This window comes from Uranotaenia lowii, chromosome 2 (assembly GCF_029784155.1).
Source record: "Uranotaenia lowii strain MFRU-FL chromosome 2, ASM2978415v1, whole genome shotgun sequence".
In the NCBI taxonomy this organism is placed as follows: Eukaryota; Metazoa; Arthropoda; class Insecta; order Diptera; family Culicidae; genus Uranotaenia; species Uranotaenia lowii.
In genome coordinates, this window is record NC_073692.1 from 207,179,040 (window position 1) to 207,202,166 (window position 23,127).

Genomic DNA, 23,127 nt, shown 5'->3' on the forward strand with positions numbered 1-23,127 from the left:
AACCTTCTACAATTCTAACGTTTGCTATGCTGTTGTGTTGCAATGAACGATTTTTTGACTAACTCCTCTTAATCAGAATTTGCGTTGAAATCAAGTGCACAAAAATCAATGTGAAATCGATAAAGTTGTTAATTCAAAGCACTTCCATATGACTCCATCAATTGGTTTTGGGAAACAACGTTATTCCAGCATTCTTTCGCGCACGGAGCATTGCATTATTTATCAGTTGGTGTCCAAATGCTAGTCGATGTGGCGTTAAATTTTTGGAACATTTTCTCAAAACTTGAGACGGATCTAAAAAGTTTCTTAAATATTTTTATTTCAGGAGATCTAAATAATGTTTAAGATTATCATGTTACGAAAAGTTTCTTGGTTATTTTGATGATATCATTTATACCTCAAAACGCCTTGATTCCGAAAACCTCCTCTAGAAATAATCTGACGTTGGGCAGCCTGTCAATGTCGCTGAAATTTGGCATACATTTTTTGCCAGAAAACTGTAAAATACAGAAGATTAAAGAACGAAAAAATTTTGAATCATATGAACGATAACGTTATTCGTATTTTCTTACCATATTAAACTCTTTGTCCACAGTTCACTACGGAATCGGCCACAGATTATTGTCCACAGTTCTTTGGATCCAAAAGCTGCTGCACCGAAACGGAGGTGGGAATTTAAGGAAAAACACTTTTTCACTTCCCGGATACTTTATTGTGTAATAAGGACGGAACACATATCTATTGCTTCTATTGCCACCCCCCTCCCCCCATCGAAATTTCCAAAAAATCAGAAGGGGAATAAATAAAGTTTGAAATAGGTAACTAAAATTTCGAAGTATTTATCAAATATCAAAAAGATTACAAAACCAAAAAACAAATGGTGGAAGATGGGTGTTTTAGTTGTCTTGATTTTATTGAATTTCTAAATAAAAATTTACTTGATTTATAAATTTTGTGCAATGATGTAGTGTGCAATTCGGCTGTATACAAGCTTTTGTGCAATTTATTCCAATTTAATATTTTTTGCATTAATGTTTTATTAATCTCCAAACCCCACTCCTCTCGGCTCCCCCCCTCCCCACCCTAACGATGTTCCAACTCCGAGTGACACAAAGAGGATTTGAAATTTGTTCCATCCTAATACACTCTGGTAAAGTGCTTTTCCCTATCACAAGACCTTTACAGTCACTATTTATAAAGAAAATCGACGTTTTTAGGGAGATTGAAAAACGGTGTAGGGGAGATGAGGGCATAACGAGAACCCGGGGCATAGTAAGCACTCCTCTTTTCTGCAAATGTACATATTTTCTTATATAAATTTTAATGAGGATTAGTTTCGTACTCCCTGTGTTGTGAATTTTTCAGCAAAAAAGAAATCTCCCTATCATCTTTAAAGAAATGTTTAAGAAAAACCAACTACATTATCAAGTGACGAAAATATTATAACTTTTGAGCACCAGTAAATAAACTCTTATGATCGTTAAATAATATTGATCTATAATGTACGCACTGCTACACACATTGTTCCTCAACTTTCACCATTATTAAATTTTAGATATTTCACTAGAATCAATTTTAAAACGCTTTTTTACTTTAACTTGTTGACTCGGGGCGAACAGAGGACTTTTGACCGGGTCACGATGAGCGTTTTCTGCCGTAGAATCTAGCAGCGAATTCAACTCGATGAAGTCAACTGCTTGAATAGTTTACATCTGACGATTTAGCCTGTTAGCAAGATGTCAGAGAGGTAATCAGCAGACTCGAGTTCGATTCCTGGCCGAGTTGTTTTTTTTTTCATTTATCATTCATGATCGATTAATTTGATTAATACATTATACGACTAGTAGCATCATCCGCCAAGCGAAACACCAGAAACATAATGTATGAGTGGGTGTGAATTGTTTGTATTCTTCAAACACACATACAATGTTTCGGCAAAAACTCAAACAATATTTTCATCGAAGAAATCTAAACTCTTAAGAAAAATCGTAAAGCAGACATTGCTTAACCCACATCCGCATTAGATTTCATTACACTTATCAGCACTAGGAGTGTCAATTTGACACCACAAGCTCAAATCGTTATAACTTTTGGTGTGTTAAACTGATTTAAACAAAACTTTCATCAAAAGAAACCTTGTAATGCCAGTAAAATATGTTTAGAACATTATATACAGCTAAAGTTACAAGTTTTCTCGTTATTCAGCATGAAACAAAAAAAAACCGAAAAAACATGCCACCCGAAAACTGCTGTAGTTCATATATAACACGTCCAAAAAAATATTTGCCTTATGCATTATTTCTTCTCTCGGCTTCGCTCTCTGCCCGAATCACCACCCACCGTACCTACTCGGAGAGCAAACAAACACGTTTTGCTGGACGCGCTGCTTGTAGTTCTAGAAATTCAGGAATGATTTTACGTTTATAATTTTCATATTTTTGTGAATTCTCACAGCATGAATTGTTGCCCCTCACTAGAATGTAGATTAAATTCCCTTTTCAATGGATATAGTTTTGATTGCTTCAAACGGCGAGAAAGCACTGAAAATCCGGGTACAACCTGACGGAGGACCACAAAAACAGATGAAATTTCAGTTAGTGAAAAAATCGCACAAAGTAGCCAACTTTGAAAAATTCCAGTAAATTCAATTTTTGTTGCATCGAAAATCTAAAGACAGCAAAATGTTAGAATTTCAATAAAGTTTGTAGTCATATTTTTGCTAAAACTCTACCATCGCTCAAACAGTATTTACTAGCAATCGAATGAAAAGTAGGTTTTTAAGACCACTTTTTTGAACTTTTTGTGACCATTTCATTAAAAAAATATATAAAAAAATATTTCTTGTCTTCATGATGTAGGCATTAACTACAGCTTTCATATGCATAAGGCAAATATATTTTTGGACGTGTAACATATGAACTACAGAAGTTTTCGTGAGGCATGTTTTTTCGTATTTTTTTCTCTTTCATGCTGAATAACGAGAAAACTTGTAACTTTAGCTGTATATAATGTTCTAAACATATTTTACTGACATCACAAGGTTTCTATTGATATAAGTTTTATATGAAGTTCATAATAATTCAAACGACTTAAATAGATTTTACTTTTGTGGTGTCAAAATGACACTCAAAGTCGGAAAAGTGAGTTTTTTTTTGTCCAGGCTTCCATAGTTCGTTCATTAAAAAAAGAAAAGATGCAATATTGAAGAACTTTTGGATTCATTTAGGGTCCCCGAAGAAATTTTTGTATTTTGAAGCTTCTGAAAAAAGTTACAAGCCCTCTAACTTGCAATGGTGTCAAAATGACACCCTAATGCGGATGAGGGTTAAACCATTTCTTAAGGAAAAACACATGTATCAAACTAATCTACGCTACGATTGACGAAATAAATAAATAAATATTATTTGTTGTTGCTTTGTTTGATGGATCTATGACTCACCGTTTAGTTCAAAATGCATCGATCATGAAAGGTAAATGAAAAAAAAAACCACTACGGTCAAAAATCGAACTCGAGTCATCTAATTATCTCTCCGGCACCTTACCGCTAGGCCAAAGCTAGGAATCTGAGGAAAAAAGCTTAAATCTGTCAAAACGAGGGGAAAAAAAGGGAAATCTGATAGATGTGCTCCATACGGTTTCAATAGCGTTGCCGCTATTTTCTTCAGATTTAAGCTTTCGTCTCCTATGCTTTCAAGGCAAAAAAAAGCTTAAATCTGAGGAAAAAAAAACTTAAAAACGAGATCCACGAGCACATATTTAAAAGATGTTGGTCACACGATACATAGACAAATCGTGTTACGTTGCAGGGATCTGTCTGCAGCGCCGAGTGATGTTTAGATGTGAATGGGGAATGATTATTTACGCATATAGAATAAAAGTCAAACAACTATCCACTACAAAGATCAAAATTTCATTTGACATTTTCTTGCTCTCCGATCAAACGATTGCGCTCTCCATGATTGTCATGAACGATGTGCTGTAGTAGATGTCAGCGGAAAAGTTCAAACGATGGTGACCACAACCCCCTGGCAACTTGACGTTTCCCATACTAATCGCGTGTGCCAGTTTTTCTGGTTCTCTGGTTCTGTCAAAATCTCATTTTCACACAACAAACATATCGAGAGGGTGGATAATGAAATGTTCGATAAATTAAGGTTTCAAAAATATTTTTTTTATAGAAAAAAAAAGTTTTTGAAAACAATGATAAAGAATCACCTATTAAGCGGAAAAGGAGTTGATGAATGTCAGCGTTTCAAATGGCTTTTCCCAACAAACATTTTTGCTGATTAAAAACGCCAATTCTCTGATCGTATACTGTTTTGAGGTGCTGATTGCTGTTTCAGCTTTCTGGCTGAAGAAAGAAATATTTCAGCGTTGTTTCAGCGTATAAGGAAGTTTTATTTCAGCCAATAGAAAGTAGGGGAAAATTGGCTGAAGAATAACTCGTTCAGCCTTTGTCCAACCATTTTTGACACCTTCAAATTTGACAGCCGTCAGGATAGCTTCGAAAACGTCTTTCAGCAATATCAAACTTTTTGTTATTCATGATGAATCAAAATAATTATCTTTTGAATCGTTCTAATGATTCGAAATTTCTCATTTTGCATGATAAAATGGCCTTGCCGGGAAATTTACATTTTATTCTCGTAGCAATTTCAATTTTTTCATATGAAATTGACCTTGGTTGAGAAATATTTTGGTCGCTTAAGAGCGACACTTTCTGCTTCTTCTCAGAATGCATGGTTGGTTCTGCCTTCTGCGGCATGAGACCAACAAGTCGTAGGTTGAGTTCGAGACAAGTTCAAATGAAGAAAATATAACACGGGAGGGGAAAATAAGCTGGCAAACATCGGACATACATCGGTCAACATTCTTTTTGTTTTTTTTTTTTTGTTGCTCCGTCAATTGACGTTTCATGTGGTTTCATGTCATCTTCGCTGATTAATTTCTCCAGATCTCGATGTTTAAGGGCTGAACAGCAGCTTCTCTCTGAATTTGGGTTGCCTTCTTCGAGCAAGATAGCTGATTTAAAATTAGAACTAAACAATGTTTCAGCGGTTGTTCAGCAAAAAATGTTTGTTGGGTTATTTATGAAATACACAAGCAAATTTTAATTCAAAAATCTTTGTAATTGGTTTATTGCATAGTAAATTTTAAAAACAACATTTTATTCATTTCTAAACAATATTTACTTTGTTAGTTTTTTTTTCGAAGAGATTCTTTAGAATCATTATATTGCTTAGCGAAGGATTCCATCCGAAACTTCAAATAAAAACCAACACATAATTTCAACAACAAGTTTCGATGGTTAACTAAAGCATCTTGATCCTGTTCGGCTAATCCTCTAAAACATCCCGTGCATCATTTGAAACCCGTGTCAGAGTTCGATTCATTATGATACCATAATAGTATGCTAAGTTTATACTTTGATGATTTTGTTCTACAATTTTTACCTCCAACTCGGTTATTCTGCACACCTTTAACACATCGGCATTAACTTTTAATCTGCCAATAAAACTATTGAAAAGTTCATTTCTGCAATCTTCCCATTTGATGGTACGAACTATTTTTTTTTAAATTAAACTTGCCGAAAGTTCATCTGTACGTCACTTGTGCAAATGCAAAGCCATCACCTCAACTCGTTTCCGCTTTCATTCTCAGTGTTTACTATCTCAACATATTTGTTAAACTAATATTTCATAACATTCAGCTGGATAAAATTTTACCGTAATAAACTTAAGGAAATAGCGGAACTATTTCAAACCGCGTTATGTTTAACGAAAGAAACTCATTACTCTATCTGGTGACGCCTTGTAACAAAAACACAACGGATTCGGATGAAAGATGGCCATTTTGTAATCTTTGCTATAAACAGAAATTTTATTAAGTTGGAACCGAGAATGGAACACAAATAGATTGAAATAAAATTACTAATTTCATTGACAACTATTTTAAAATTTAATTATAAAGTTATTTATTTTTCTTTTTTTGCATCACTTTTGATTATGTGCCCTTTTAAAATGGTATTTCGTCAGTTGAATTGCATCCAAGGATGCCGAAACAAAATCAAGTGGTTTCAATGGAAAATGATCGTTGCCGCTGCTAGGGACGACCCAGGATGCATGAAAATAAACGTGACTAGTGCGACATCTACAATTTTGAAGACGGCACAGCAAACTCGACTAAACTGTCAAGTTGCCAGGGGGTTGGGTGACCACAAGACTGGATAAGAGCCGATTGGTTGTGGAATCGGAGCAAGGCCAGGAGCGAAGCAAGAGGAACACTTATTTACTGTTGGCGACGATTCATCGTTATTTTCTCTGGTAAACTATTCACATTGGTAAATTTTCACTTTCTTCTTCTCCTTAGTCGATGAGCAACGCTGGTTGTTGCTTTCTTCTGGTGGCCTTGATGCAGTCCACTGCTGGCTGGCTCTCTTCTTGAGCCGCTCTCGACTCTCTCGTGACGATGTTGCTCGCTCGACAATTGGAATTAAACTCACTCCGCGTTTTTTTTTTCGAGGAAGTTTAACTGCCAAGGTCATTCTTCCCTATCACTCCGCGTGGACGCAAGACGCAACTGCTTGCTTTTATAGCTCTCGCTACTTGGGCGTCGCACAACGGGTTTTCTCCTTTCTCTCGGTTTCTCCCATTCTTCAGTCCGCTTGGTGGACTGAACAGTAATCTTCGATATTTCTTAACGCATATGTCAACTTGTTTTGAAGTTTTCAAAAAAGTTGTAAAAAGTGGTCTAACTTTCAATACCAAATACTCGAAGACTTTTTTGAATGATGTCAGAGTCAGAAATAATTTTGATTTTCGCCATCCATGAGGATGCATCCGTCGCAGTCGCGGTTTCCATCAGGTGTAACTTTTTTTGAGACAGAACGAATCGTAATGAAATTTTCAGCACTGATAGAAAAAAAAAACATTTCAAAACAAAGTATTGTCAAACATTCTAGATTCGACAACTAGGAGCACTATGGTGTAATAAACAATGCGCCCATATTTAAGATGAACTATGCTTTATAAACGGTTTATTACGGAAATCTCGCGTTAATATACTCAAAATTCAGCGCAAAGTTGAATTTAAGTCTTAAAAAATCTTAGAAATTTCTAATTGTCAAAGGTTCGGAAAATAACTACCTTTGAAAATTCGTCAAAAAATCCGTGTTTCGTAATTTGAAAATCTAAACATGCAAAAATGTCCCAAATAACATCAACCCAATCCTCTATTCCAAATTTATCTGGTGTGAATCAAACAATTTTGTTTATTTATTGATTGAAAAGTACGTTAAAACCTTTTTCACTTTTCTTTACATTTTTTGTAGTCTCGATTTTAAAAAAAATCCTTATGTGAAACGTAAAGCTTATATCTTCAGCTTTCTTGAACACTAATTGAAATTTTTTTAGCATTCCGTAGCTGATCAACAGTGTTTTTTCCGAAGCATGTTTTTATCGGTTTTTTTTTTCTTAGACTTTGAATTACGGAAAACTGAAGTGCTGTAGCTGAACATTGTCGGAGAAACATATTTGAGTTAATTTTGTAAAAATCGGATGAGGAAATAGAGAGATATATTGGTTTTGTTCAGAGTTCAGGAGTACCAAATTGACAATCCAGGGACTATAACGGGTAAAAATTTCAGGGACGGATGAGTGTTAAAAGAAAATGATAGATATCTACTTTTTATTTTTTATGGAAATAACGGTTTTTAATTAATTTTTTGTTTTTCCTATCTTTACAACATCTACATACATACTAAGTAATCACACTCAGGTTTCAATACTATCACTACACAGCATCTTGACGAATCCTTTTCCTAAGGCTCAAATAGATCAGAACGTGTAACAGCAGACATCCCACTGTTAATCCCAGCACATCGAAGCTCCAACTCAACTCCGGCATCCCGAACATTGCCAGAAATTTATTCAAAGTAAAGTAACAAAACATCTCCGGACATTCCAACTCTTCCCTGTCAAATCCGTAGATGGCATTAATGGCACCCTCCAAACTATACCGCGTGTAGGACAGGTACGTAAATGGCTTCAGGAACCAGGGCATATCTTTGAGTGTCACGAAGAACCCGGAAAATAAACTTATCGGTATGATAATCATGATGGCTGCAAAGATGCCGGTCTGCATTGGATAGATCGTGCCGAACCAGAGCCCCATGAGCAGCGTCAGCCATCCGGAGAGCAGAGAGATGATCCAGAGGACGCCAATCCGGAACAGTTCCCATGGCTGTGAGGTTAGGTAGTAGATGATGAAAAACGACGTCGATGTGGAGAAGATCTTTGGGAAGAAGAGAAATTGTTGTCAATAACCACTGAGCTATACGACTTAATTCATCAAATTACCAAAGCCGGCACTTCAACGATAATCTTAGAGATGTAATAAGGGGTCAGATCGTACCAATTGTTTCTGTGCTCACGTACAAAGGTGGCCGATTCCAGTGGAACTGTTGAATGAAAAAAATTATAATTTAATTCAATCTATCTGTTTTCATTATAACAAAACGCTCTAAAACACGCACACGTAAGAATAGCTGAGAAAATACAGGTGAAGCACTGGCTATAGACGGCGATCATCAGCACCGAAGTGTTCGAAAGAACTTTGGCGGCATTGTTACCGGTATCGTAAAATGCTATCCCAATCAACAATCCGGTGACCAGGCATATTAGCGAACGAGCTTTGAAGTTGTACTGTAATTATAGGAGGGTATCATTAGTTATTGATAAAAAAAAATAAACTATCGATATACAGGTAACGTACCAGATCTCGCATCGTACATTTTGTCGTTCGATCGAGTAGGAGGATGATTTGTTGGAAACTGGCGAGTTTTTTACTCTGTTCAATGGAAGAGTTTTCATGTTCATTGGTTACCAAAGGTCTCTCCAGATTTGGTTCTTTGGCGTTCGATATCAGCCGGTCAAGTTTGTCACTTCCATGAACTGATCTAGCCACCTCGAGAGCTGAAACAATATTAATAATTCACTATTTATCAACGAAATTAAAAATTTTATAAAGGCATAAAAAATCGTTCCTGGAAAATGTCGATATAAAAAATCTTCGAGAATTTGATGAAATATATTTTAACGCTTATAATCTTTATCATAAGCATTTGACCATCAAAATAAATTTTAATGAGATTTTTAGAGGGGTCGACTGGATGATTTAATGTTATTGTTTTTCGGCATTTCAATCTTTATTTTCTTGAAACGATGTTTTGAGTGATCATACGTTTCGATGCTGGTTTGCATCTTCCTCAGGGAATTGTATAAATTTTATTGATTTTAAAATTTCTAAATTCAGCGTTCTATTCTTCTACTTACAAACTATCGTTCTGCATTAAATTTCTGTGCTTATGTGAAGCGTATTGCTCATTATTTTCCTTAATCGTCTCTATGTTTTTGAACTTACTGTGGAGAACATATGGATATAAGACATAATAAATTGGGTTGAAACTAAACTTTTTTTTTTTTAATATACACACTTTTGGATTTTTCGTTAGATTTTTCGTAATCGAACTTTTAATCGGTATAATTTTGAAAATGGCTACTGTTTATACAAAAGCCCCTCGACCCGTTCATCAAAACTGTCAGCTACTACACCGCACTACACCACGATTTTGGTGCGATCAACCGAAGTAGTTGATCCTCGGCCGCGATTGTCCAACCATCGTTCGGCATTGATAATTTTTGCGTAGAATTTAGGTTAGAAGAATAAAGAAAACAATAAATTAAGTGGAGTTATTCTTAAATTCAATAAAGTTGTTTTTTCAACGAACTATGGAAAACAAGAAGTTTATATCATTTATATCCGAATTCATAACGGCACTTCGGTTTCAATGACTTAAGGTGGATGTGAGTAGTCAATCAAGCTCAGCTAGCTAAGCTAAGCTAATTCAATAAAGTTGTTTTTTCCTAACTAAAATACGCGAGTGTTATTCCATTTTGGACGGTATGATTTAACGTTACCAACCATAGATCCTATGGTAGGATCTATTCACCAACAACCACATCCCAAGGTACCTTCGATGAAAAGAACCTGGTCGGTTCTTCATCATTATTGGTCCTTCGAGCCGGATGTTGGAGGTATCGGACCCGGAAATTGAACGTTTTTGGAAAAAAATAGGAATTTCTTTCCGCCATTGCCGCGTGGTCGCACGAAAGGATCAGGAAACAAAAAGAATCAACTCACTATACCATCGGACGTTATTGCACCAAATTAACTTTATGCAAATCGCGTGGAACCTTTTATAAGTATCCAATCTTCAATCGGAACTTTCGGATTTGGATTTGGTTCGGAAGCTGATTTTGGAACTCCGCAACCTTGGAGTAAGGTTTTTTGATTTTGAATTTACAAGGCCTTGTTAATTCAAAAAGATTGTGAGTAGTTTTCCAAATTTATACATCAGTTTGCCCGGTGTTTCGCTTTTCGTTTTTTGGTTTATGTATACTGGTGCTGATTGATTCCGAGGACATTGAGAATCGAATATTATCCCCGTATTTAACGCGAAAATAACCTGGCCTAGTTGGAACGTTATTCTCATCACCCGGAGGAGTTCCATTTTGGCGGTTGGCTTGGATCAGCTCAATGGTTGGAGGAACGGTAGCCTGCTTCCCGATATTTATTAAAAACCAAAGGCTCGAATTAATCGGGAGCAGGTGAGTACCACTCCAAACTTTCTTCATCTATGGTGTACGGTGTTACGCCTGGACTATTTTCTTTATTCAAGCTGCTGCGTGACATTGTTTGAGAAAGTTACGGACGGTAACTTGAAACAAATCTACCTCATCGTATCGATTCTAGATCTGGGCAAGAATCTTTACCTAAAATGCTTTTCGGAAATCCGAAATTGGTACTGTTGGTGGGCCGAAGATGATTTTCAGCTACGGCTCTGGTCATCGTTACAACGTTTTAAGCTGCGTGCAAAGACACATTGGTAAAAAAATACAGTTTTGATTTGGAGCAGGTGCGTACCTCTCCAATCTAATTCTATCCCCCCAGGGTGCAAGGGGCGCCACCATACATGAGTTTGCTTCAAAGCGGAAGAGGGCCAAAATTCACAACGGGTGAAATCTGGTGGTCCTAGGATTGGTCAAGCAGTGAACGAAGGTGCATCCACTACTACGATGGTGCGGAGAGGGTTGCTTCAAATGTGGTCAGAACAGCTCAAAAAATTCTCTTGGCTACAGCAATTGTTTGGGTGCAGGACGATTCTGGGCGCAAGGTTCCCGCGAGAGCGCTGTTGGACTCTGGATCAGAATGCAACATTATTTCAACGTCACTTTCCCTGAAGTTACGAATCCAACATGGAAGGGTACAGGTGCAAATCAGTAGGACAGGTTCCTACAAATACAAAGAAGAGAGTGCGAGCTAGGATCCAATCACTTCAATCTGATTTCTCGCAAACGATGGAGTTTTACGGTCTGCCCAAGGTAACAGAGGATCCTCCCACGTCGAACGTTTCTATTTCTACTTGGCGCTTACCAGAAGAAATTAAATTGGCTGATCTTGACTTTTTCAAATCTAATCCTATCGATCTTCTTCTTGATAATGAGTATTTTTTCTGCTTTTTCCCAACAAAGGAACGGATTCAACTGGGTGAAGGACTTCCAATGCTGGTTCACTCAGTTTTCGGATGGCTGGTTACTGGTCGATGTGGTGTAAGCAGTGGAGAGGCTCCTATCTTAATGCCAGTATCGCCACAGAACCGAGAAAACCGGGAAAAAAACGGGAATTTGAAATCGAACCGGGAAAACCGGGAATAAACCGGGAATTCAGACCCAAAACCGGGAAAATTTACAAAATGAAATCAAAATTCAGTTTTGGTTCCAAAATCAGGGATTGAACCCAAAGTTCATAATTAGGAATATTATTTAAATTTCCAGGTAAGAGTTCAACAATTAAAAAAATGTGTGAAAAGAAATTCATAAGTCTAGAAATTTAAAGATAATTCTGATCTCTCTGCAATTCTATTCTATTCTATTTTTATTTATTTGAAGAGAATTTCAACCTTCGTAGTCATTCACCCTCTTTCTCTTCAATAACCTTTGAATTGAAACAAAAACTCAATTTTCACCGGAACCCAGAGTTCAAAACTGTCTCTAAAAATGAGATAAGACATTAAAAAAGTCACTTAAAATTTGTTCAAGTACCGCTAGTTTTTTGAATGATTGTACCATTAAAAAAACTATAAATCATGTGAAAACAAGTGAATTAAAATTAAATTTTGAATGCAGAATTCTTTGTTGCCAACTTGGAAATGTGAAAAGAGTGTTAAACACAAGACATAAATTAAAAATGATCTAAAAATCATCTTGACGCATCACACGGTGTATTTTTTTGTAGCTTTACAAAAACAAATTCGACATCTCTCAAAATTTGCAAAGTTAAATAAGAAACGGTCTCCAATCAAACGCTCTGTTTGAAAAAAAAATCATCCGTATTATATTTTTTTTCAAGTTGATCTTTGAAATTTCACTTTTTTAAATACAGATTGGTGGTCATAATTTATTTGAGAAACTGCAAATTAAACTTTCCAAAGCATGAATATGTAACACAGCAAATTTTTAATTGCAGGCTCGTTTTCCAGTGAAATTTGCAGTAATAAAATTGCTGGAAACGATCAACAAACTGAGTGTCTGGAAAATCAGCAATCGTAAAGTGCTCGCAATCATCAATTGTTTTCAAAAATAACCGGAAATATTTGAATTCTAATTTTATTTCAAATTTCAATGGTTCTCAAACTATGTATAAATCGAAATTGTGTGTGTTCATTATTGGTAAGTGCGCCAAGCCCTGAATATTCCTCCCCCTAACCCTTGATTTAATCGAAATGTTGAGTAAAACAATTTTTGAATCAATATTAATTGAAAAATCATTTGCAATTATATTTTTACCTCGCAACTCCGGCACCGTCATTGTTGAAACGAAAAACAGTCTTCACACGCAGCGAAAAAAAAACTGACGAAACAACTGGTTTGCTGGTTTTTCAGCAATACAGAATAAGTGCTGGAAAAATCAGCAGGACGGGGAATGTTTGCTGGAAATTTCCAGCAATTTTTTTTTTGCTGGAAATCGAGGCCAAATTTACAGTATACGATTCCTGTGAAAATTTTCAAAAACTGAAAATGAACTGATCCGTAACGAAAAATTTCAGTGATCAGTGTTCAAAGTTTTGAAATAATACAGTTAAATTCGAGTTACAACCGATTTTAACTGCAAAATTGTGCATTACAATTTTACTACGCTATAAAAATAAACTTTGATTTTATTACCGTAAATTTAAAACCGTGAGTAAATCTAAATTGAAACAAATGTTATCATTAGAATAAGTCGACTTGGGTTCATTTTTTCTCGGGACTAAAAAGTTTCGTTTTGGTACAAAACTAATCCATGATTTTGAGCAGTATTTACAAGTAACGTAAAATTGAACTTTTAGGTTTGTTTGGGAAAATTGTTTGTTTTATTCTGAAAAATAAACCTCATTTTTGTTTTTTTCTGGAAACAAGCCTGCTTACAGTTTTTGTACCAATTTATAAATTCTTTATACTTAATTTTCCACTGAACAACAGACTTCGTATATTATATGGCAAAAAACTGCAATTGAATTGCGATGTGGCATGGCAATGCAAAACAATTAATTCAACTGAACCATAAGTAATCTCGGATCCACAAAAGAAACAAACATGAGGTTGATTTTTCAAAACAAAATATTTTATTTTCCCATACAAACCTAAAAGTTCAAATTTATTCATGTAAACGTAGCTTAAAAATTCTGCAAGTGAACATGGATGAGTTTCTAACCAATACAAAGCTTTTTACACCCCAGAGTTTGAAAAATTAAAAAATGACCTTTAATCGACTCAGCATTAATGTATTATTCATATTTTTTTATCTCATCCTTTGATATGCTATAATAATCCCCAAAACTGTAATCTCTGGAGTGTTTAGATTGTTGACCATATTTTTTTAAATTTTCGCAATGAGAATTCTTAAGTGAAATCGTGATTTCAAAATTATGCAATGAGAACTTTAGAATTATGATACAACAACAATGTTTGATTAATTGTTTCTGAAAAAGCTACTTTAACAAAGAATTAAAAATGATTTTTTTTTCAATTTATGGGCTTTTTCAAAAAAGAAATTTTTTTTATTGAATTGTAAAAAAAATATTTTTCGTTATAAAACTCGGATGAGAAAACAGAAAACAAATATGTCGAAACATGGTTGGGTCAACTCAGAGTAATTATGATCAAAATTGCTCTGATTTTTGGTGAACATGATTTAAAAACATCCAACAAAAATATTTTTTAAATGCATCATAATAGTGTTGCCAACTTCAGCTTTTCTGTACCCATAACGATTTTGTGTAGGATGTTTTTTCATCATTTTTAGCAGTGATTGAAATCCTCACCAATTTTCTCATCAGAGGCATTCAAAATACACACTTTGAGGCCTCGCATAGCTATACAGGAGACGATACATATACATTCATTCAAACCTCCCCCCATGAGGAGGATCTGCTCTGAGAGACACTATCCGTTTGCTGCCCCGAACGAACTCTCTCAACGTTCGGTTGCTACATGATGCATGAAGAAGACGAGGCACACATACTCATTTACGTTGTTGAATTTGAATAACTCGAGCCGACCGCAAAGGTTGAGGCAACAACAAAAACAACCGAACTTATTGCGTTGCACGGCCCGCAACGTGTGGTGAAAGAGGGGGGAAGAAAAAGAAATGAAAAAACTAGCTGCCTGCGTGCGGTTGCTGTGCAATAATAGCAATAGCAGAAAAACCTCACGCATTCGATCCAGGCACAAACGAGGAGACTCGGGTTTGCTCTGCCTTTTGAATTCGGTTCCCTCAAGGTTGTGACAGGAGATGAGTGAGAGCCATTCGTTTGGTTTTTTGGATTCGCTGCCTCGAATGTATATTGCTTCATGAAGGCGGCCATGTTGAGAGTGTATACATCATCGGTTTTGTCGTTTTCGCTGCCTCAAAGCAACCTTTGCTTCCGAGTAAAGCGTTGAGCGAGAGAAGGTTGATCAATTCATGCTCAGCAAAATTCAATCACTGATTTTTAGAAAAGGTGATAAAAACCTTAAAATAGAATCGAGTTCGTCTAAATGTGTCTAAATCCAAGCCTGGAAAACCTTGAATTTATGACCGGGAAAACCGGGAAAAAACCGGGAATTTCAAAATGAAAAAGTTGTGGTATTCATCAATTTCACAATCCTTGGAAAGATTAATGAGCAAATTTTGGGAAATCGAAGAAGGTCGGTCTTTGTCCAAATATACAAATATCCAAAAGAGCAGACGATGCACACAGGAGTATTTCACCCAAAAACCTGGCCAAAACTCAAATTTTAAATTTCATTGGTTACTTTTATGTCAATGTTTATTTGATTCTTGAATAAATTTAGCACCATGTACCGGTCAGTTTTTTGACATCTGATTTGTTCATAAGCTGTTGCAGCTGTCAAAACTTTAGTATTTTTATGAGATAGAATTTTTCTACAAATCGTTGAATCAGCGCGACTACGTCATGTCAATGAATAAAACTTTCTTAAGTGACTAAAAATAAAAATTTGAAATGGAAAACTTCAATGGAGGGATATTTAATAATTTTAAGTGTAATAGACAAAATTCGATGACTATAGAGACAGTACGCAGTGCTTTGAAAATTCTTCTATTAGTTTTTTGTTTTAAACGTTGATTTTTTTACAAATTAGTGTTTTTGTTTATGTTCCTAGCAAGTCCCGGCAAAATGTTTGATATCATTTGAAAATTGATAACTTCAATAATCATGTGCAAAAGAAAAAACTCGCGCAAACTCGCGCATTTTTGATATTTTTAAGTTTGAAGTTAAAAAATATTGATAGATTTTTTCCACAAAAAAATCTCTAAAGTCTTCGTTTATTTTAAATTAAAGCTCAGTAAAATTTATGTTCTTTTTCGAATATTTTCAAATGTTATTAAACTTTCAAAAACAAATAAAAAAATCTGGATTTTTTTGAATTTTACAACTATTCTAACCTGGATAATCTATCATGTCATATAAATGTTAGAAAATTTCTAATAGAAAATTATGTAAAATTACGAAAACGGTAAAAAATATATTAAATGATCTTAAAAACGTTTGATAAGTCAAAATAAACTATTTTATTGATTTCAAAACTAAAAAAAACTTTTGGCCAACTTTTTCTTCTACGTACTCCTGTGTGCGATGGTCGGTACATAGTTGGTTTGCCGAAATCCCTCGAAGCTGTGGCACGTCTCGGAGATTCAAAATCTGCCGCTTTGAAAAGATTGCTACAGTTAGAACGCCGCACACAGGAGTAAATGCACCTATAAGCGATCAAAATAATTTGCGGACAAACGATAAACGGACATTTGATGTCTTGGTAACATTTTTATATTTTTTGGTGATCTATCAAATTCTCTAAAGAAAAAAGTTATTTTTTCACCTGGAAGGGAGATAAAAAAATATTTCTTAAAATAATTTCTTCACAAAAGTTGTAGATCTTATTATTATAAGAATCTTTGTTGATGACACCGTCAAGATCCCATGAAAATCATAAAAGTTACGAGCATTTTAATATAATACAAGTGATTTTGAATTTTTATTTAATATCTTTACGATTAACAAATTTGGTATATTTGAAAATGTTGTTCAATTTATTGAAACACACATTTTGTGGAACATGCAAAATACATATTTCAACTAAGAAAGGAGATATACTACAAAATATCCAAAATAATGCCTTTTTTCAGTAAATATAACCTCAATAGTTCGAACAAGTTCGTATAATTTTTTTCAATGAGTTTTGTTGGTCAAATTATTGGCTTTCCATTGATATATAAATTTAACATTACTTTTCGATAGATTTTCTGCAAACTAGCAATCAATAATGAGCTTTTTCCTCTAAAAACACTTAAAATTCGAAGAAAAAACCCTCAATTTTTGCTGTCCAGCAATATGGTTACCGTGCAGCAATATGGTTACCGAAATCCAGGGTAAGGTTGATCACTTTCTTCAATATTTTTCGATTATTTTTTCTGTAAAGGGGAATGTGGCATGTTTCATATTTTTAAAACCAGTACTGCACTCCAATGAACGTTAAACATTGTTGCAGAAATTTATAAGACTACTTAAAATTTGGTTTAAAATACGATTTCGTCTCTGTTCAAAATTTGATGCTTTGGGGTAATATTGATCAGTCTCTAATAGAGACTCTCTATTTTGACGGTTTTATCGAGCTTCCTTGATCACAAAGGATACAAAACACCTTCATAATATTTACAAATACTAGTTTATAAATTTTAACTTGATTTTAAACGTTTTCTTTTGAAAGCATTTATAATCGAAAGATAAACAATGATGCTGCATACATTTAGGGGCACAAATTATATTAATCGTTAAATAGTTTTTGCTTCAAAATACGCATGATATTTTACCTTCACACATTCTCGTAGGCCCTACAACTATTTCCATTTTCATTTTTTCTTCAACCATTTGATAGGGTTCCTATTCATTTTTCCAATACGGGATAACTTTTGTAAATTGTCCTTATTTTTTAAATATAAAAAAAATATCACTATAAAAATAGCACAACAACTATACATATACAAAGAAAAGAAGTTGTTCTTTCGCAGTCAACAACCCGTTTGCTTCTAAATGCCTTTTGGTATCATCAGGAGAGCTATTTGTTTGCGAGCCTTTGAAAAAATAGATATTTTACGATTTTTTAATTACATTTTTACTCTTAAATTCAAACTGTAGACTCAGTTATTGATGATCATGTGGAAAAATTTATTGTTGGTCAAAGTTACCCCGGTGATCAAAGTTTCCCCGTTTTACGGTACCAGCCTACTTGAGTCATGATGATCTCTTTTGGAGTATGTGTTTTGCGTTGATTTTTTGACGTTTTCCATTAGATTTAGGTTTGCTCTGTATTTTTGGGTTTTGAGAGAGTTGAAGAAGGATAAATAGGTTTTTTCTTAAAGAACGATTTAGTACGAAAACTTTTAATGTAAAAAACTTAAAATTGAATAGCCATATAGTATCAACCAATTTTTTTAATTTTTTTTTATAATCCTACATTATTGGACAAAAAATCATAGGTAAAAACTAGTCACAACTCCCCCCACTTCCCTCCCACCCATAAGCCGGTTTTTCCTACGGCGCAAATTTAGGTTCCAAACTAACCAGATTCTTGAACAGTTTAAAATATTTTAACCATCTCTGAAAGTAAGTTTCTATTTTGTCACTGAGGCTTTCATTGTACAAATGTAACTAACCATTTTAAAAATTTTCGGACATATTTTCAAAAATTGCTATTGAGCATGAAAAACTATTGATTTATAACACTCCATTTTTTTTTAAGTTTTTTTTTTAATTCATGCATTGAGCTTAAATATCATAGAAAACAGACCCTCCACCCCATGAGCGGTTCCTTCTGCGGCCCTACATCTGAGTAGGTATGTATTCGTCAAATAAGTTGTGTGTCAAAATTATTGAAAAAATTACACCTCCTAATATTCGATCTTTTTTTCTTAAAGCGCATGATTTGGATAGTGTCATTGCGCAAGACCATTTATTTTTGAATATTATTGTTTCTTCGTTATAAGTATTCTCGCTAGATCCGTCTATTTACTGTGCATTCTCAGAAACTATCCTTTAGGAAAATGTAGAAAAACTTCTGCATGATGGCTGCCTGAAAATGTCTACTACGAAGAAATTGTCGTAAAACCGTGCATATTAAGTCATTTTCCATATTGATTAAATATATTTTTTACAATAATTTATAGCATGGTTAAATGGTTTTATAATTATTTGAAATAAAACTAACGCATTTGTCAACTTTGCAAAAATGAGATAATTCCTTGCAACCATGTTGAAAACTAACTTTAACCACAGAGAACAGACGTACAAGCTATCTCACGAAACTTGTGTAAAATTTCCAACGAACATTTTAACCATTTTTTTCCTTTTTGACTTAACCACCAGATGTTTCCAAATAAACCAAAGAGATCTGTGAAAATTTATTTATAACTTTTGAACGGCGCAATAGATGACACTGTTTTAAGTCAAGTTTCATTGTATTTTTTGGGTGTCAGCATTTGAAATTTTACACACTTTTTAAAGATTTTTTGTTCGAGCTTGTACGTCTGTTCTCTGTGCTTTAACATTCTTTGATATGCTATCAAACTATATCCAATAAAATAGGAATATTTGTCCATGAAGAAGCTCCCCTTCACCTGTCAATTCGACCGGTTATGAATATTAAATTTTCCAGTCCTTCCATAAAATGTAGTTTGGGGGAAATGGATTGATCGATGTTGTAAGCTAGTTCTCAAACATTCCGTATAAATTCATCGACGTTAAAAAAAACTGAACGAGTGAAAGCCGATTTTCGGCCAAATGATTTATTTCCGGAATAGCACCAGATTTTATGAATTTTCAAGTCATTTGGCATTAAAAGTGAAACTCTGATTTTCCCGATTTCGTTTGGTTCCCCCTTTGGTAATTTTTTACGGTAGCATTTCGTACCTTTGAATGCTCTGGGGCACCTCCACATCAAGATCGACTGAGCTGAAAAATTTTCACAGGCAAATACGTTTTTGTGCCAATCAACAAAATGTGATCGGTTTTTGATGTTTTTTGTTTCCCATACATCCATTGCCACCCTAATTATACTCACCATAATCCGCTGGATTGTGCGATATCGGACACTCCAGCCCGACTTTTTCGAACGCTTCAACCATCTCATCCAAGGTTCCACCGAACATTTTGCGCCCTTGTGAGAGCACCAACAAGTTGTCGAACAACCGCAGCACCTTGGAGTTGGGCTGATGAATAACGCAACAAATCGCTCTACGCTGCCTCTCGGCTAGACTTTGAACGTAGTTGAGGACCTGATGCGCGACAACAGAGTCCAGCCCTGTGGTTGGTTCATCGAGAAGCATGATTTTGGGATCCGATACAAGTTCTAAGGCTATCGATAGGCGTTTGAACTCGCCACCGGAAAGGTTCTTCACTAGGGTATCCGAACATTTTTCTAGTCCTAAGATGTTTTGAAGGTTTTGGCGGGATTGCTTCTTTTGATGGTGTGTTTGGGTTTTAGAATGTTTGAAATCAGCAGCGAAGCTTAGACTTTCTTTGACTGTAAGATTAAGCCAAAGCGCTACCGTCTGTGGTGTGTACGATATGAGATTCCGCATTTGGCGTTCAGATAAAGGTGACCCATCGAGGAGAATCTGCCCCGATACACAGGCCTTTCTGAAAAAAAGAGTTGCTCGAATTCATCTGTTTTTTTATCCAACATTTCTCTTATCACCAACCTGTAACCACTTAGCACATTCAACAGACTTGATTTGCCGGCTCCAGATGGTCCCAAAATGCACGTAAACTGGCCGGACTTGAGCGATCCCGATACATCATCCAAAATCAAGTTGTTTGGCACATCTGCAATTTGAACTTTGTATCATTGAACACCTTCTGGTCATCGTAAAACAAATTCCATTCATGCGCACCTTTAGCCCTTTTACCGCTCCTCTCCGCACTAAGCTCAAGGTTGTGGAAAGATAGTGTGAACTCACTGCTAGGGCCCGATGCATCACTAGCTAAACTTTTTGCCGCGTCTGCGTTATTCGTCATCGCCAAGCTAAAACTGACTGTGTGCGCACGGTGCGCCGGTTCGGAACCTACAATTGAAGTACGTCCAAGAGCAGCGGCGACGTACTTGATACTGATTACGCTTTGATAGCAATTTACCTCCACAGCCCACTAGGCAGGGAACAGCCAGCAGATGGAAAGGCTGATTAAGGTTGCGTGGACGTCCCGAGCGCAGAGAAGTGCTTAAATGATGTTCAATATGTTATGAATTTCAGAATAAAGTTTGCAATGATCAATATTTTTTTGGTTTCATTTTAATCTTCATAAGACATAACTACCTACATATGTGTAATTGATTTAAGGGAAGTCTCAACATTATTTTTTCAACTTTAGTATATCCTCAGCTTTTGTTCAAATTCATTATTCATTTATTATAGTCAAATACTTTTTTCATTCATGATGATATTACGCTACTAACTAGATTCCTGAAATGAGAGACATTCGTGTCATGAAGTTCCTTCCAATGCCATGTGCCTTAATCGATTATATCTACGCTGATATTAGCACTTCTCACGCTGTGTGCTTGAAAACCTGTTCTTTCGTGATGTTCAGCTCCAACCGTTCTTGTTTCGTTCCCATGAACATTCGAGAGGAAGGTTAGATCTGTATAAAACGATGTAAAAAAACAAAGAAAATATTTGGTTTAACTCACGGATTGGACTATTTTTCAAATTAATGTACTGAGGAACTGAGGGCTACAGAAGAATCTCTTATAACTCGTAAATAAAGAATGCAAACCAGTAAATTCGACACTAGTTTTGAAAAGGGGACTGTTCTTCACCAGAAATACAGCAGCACTTAAATAAATACTACAAGATTTAATGGTAATCTTTAAAAGATCTTCTAAAGCATGATTTCCGGTTCGATAGGGGCAAAATGCACATATGTGAGGATTCAAATGAAACGGGCAATTAGACCTGTTTTATTGATTAAAGGCCCTATAGTGGTCATATCACCTCTTATTCACAACTCATATCTCAACTTCTCCGTGGTGCCGGCTGGGATGAGAGTAACCTAAGCGGAGATCGGGTATCCAACCCCGGTAGATGCTTTGGTCGCATGCAGACTGAGAAGGTGGACGCAAGCGTCTGTTTCCCAGGTCAGGGGGGGCTCAAACTGCGTCTGTCTCGCAGCAAGCGGCTGAATGTATGAAATGCGACTCCTGCCAGCTAAGTCCAAGATGGCAGCCCCATCACGAACCTTATAGGCTAACATCCTACTGTTCCCGATTTATAAAATTGTTACGGAATCCTATAGAAATGACCGACTTGGAACTTTGGCGACGACTTTTAGCATGAAAACACGGACACGAATTGGAACTTGCCCTTGCCCAACAAGGCAACTTGCTAGAGAAGCTAGCCGCCTCAAGCTAGAGATTTTGGGACTGAGCAAAGTCCGTTGGTCTAACACTGGAGAACACAAGACACAATCCAGACTGTACTGCTTTACTCTGGCATACGAGGAGAACACGCTGCTCGGGAACGAGGAGTTGATTTTCTGTTAAGCCCGCAGTTTTACAGAACAGCGTGGTAGAGAAAATTCCGAAGGTTGACACTCAAATCCATTTGGGCGACTTCAACGCAAAGATTGGCTCCGACAATCAGGACCTTGGGCGCATCATGGCCTAGGACAGATGGGCGAAAACGGAGAGCTGTCTGTAGAATTTTGTGACAACAACAACATGGTGATCGGTGGATCGCTCTTGCCCCATCGACCAGCACATGAGGTCACTTGGGTATCCCGAATCGAATTGACCACATCTGCATCAACCGAAAATGGAGAAGGATCAACCTTGATGTCCGCAAAAAACGAGGAAAAAGTCGGGTGTCGATAAGACGTCCGCCGGTTGGAGAAACCAGAGGTGAAAAGGGCATACCTTGAACAGCGTGAATCCCGAGCCTCAGAATTGCCGACAGATGGACCAGTCGAAGAACAGTGGTGTGGAATCAAGAATGCCTTTACCATGACGAGCCATGGTACTCTTGGTAAAGTTTGTGGAAGAAGAAGTGAATGGATGTCGGATGAATCTTGGAGGATGATCGATGATCGGAGAAAGGCGAAAGTCGTAATTGAGCAGGCATGTACCGGGTCAGCCAAAGCAGCCGCCCGCTTACGATATGCGGAGCTGGAAAAGGCAGTTAAACGAGCTTGTACACGAGACAAGAGAGCCTGGACAAACTCCCTAGCCCTAGCCGAAGAGGGAGAAAGAGCCGCCGTCAGAGATATCCGACTATTTTATGACATTTCTCGCTACCTTAGTGGTGCTAGGACTAATTCTAGAATGCCGCTGATAGACCGAGCAGGTCAGTTATTGACCGATCGAACAGATCAGCTCAAATGATGGACTGAGCACTTCGAACAACTCTTCCGAATCGCGAATGGCGATGGCCAACAGAGCCCGCAGCTCGAAGCGCCAACTGTAAGTCGTATTAACACGT

The 23,127-nt window shown here is 36.2% G+C and overlaps 1 protein-coding gene across 1 annotated transcript; it reads right to left on the reverse strand.

The window, feature by feature from the left end:
• Positions 1-7,730: 7,730 nt before the first annotated feature.
• On the reverse strand, positions 7,731-20,745 carry LOC129747024 (ATP-binding cassette sub-family G member 1-like). Its single transcript, XM_055741037.1, has 7 exons — positions 20,548-20,745; positions 20,356-20,479; positions 19,716-20,293; positions 8,773-8,972; positions 8,534-8,702; positions 8,358-8,458; positions 7,731-8,292 (listed from the first exon to the last, which is right to left on the reverse strand). The coding sequence occupies exons 1-7, from the start codon at positions 20,669-20,671 to the stop codon at positions 7,792-7,794; spliced, it is 1,797 nt and encodes a 598-aa protein (XP_055597012.1). The 5' UTR covers positions 20,672-20,745; the 3' UTR covers positions 7,731-7,791.
• Positions 20,746-23,127: the final 2,382 nt, after the last annotated feature.

Excerpts from the sequence above, each read along its gene's own strand:
- LOC129747024 (XM_055741037.1), bottom strand. The coding sequence starts at position 20,671 with ATGACGAATAACGCAGACGCGGCAAAAAGTTTAGCTAGTGATGCATCG. Across the intron at positions 8,703-8,772 it reads AATGTACGATGCGAGATCTG|TACAACTTCAAAGCTCGTTC; the intron begins GTACGTTACCTG and ends CTATAATTACAG. Across the intron at positions 8,293-8,357 it reads TCGTTGAAGTGCCGGCTTTG|ATCTTCTCCACATCGACGTC; the intron begins GTAATTTGATGA and ends TTCTTCCCAAAG.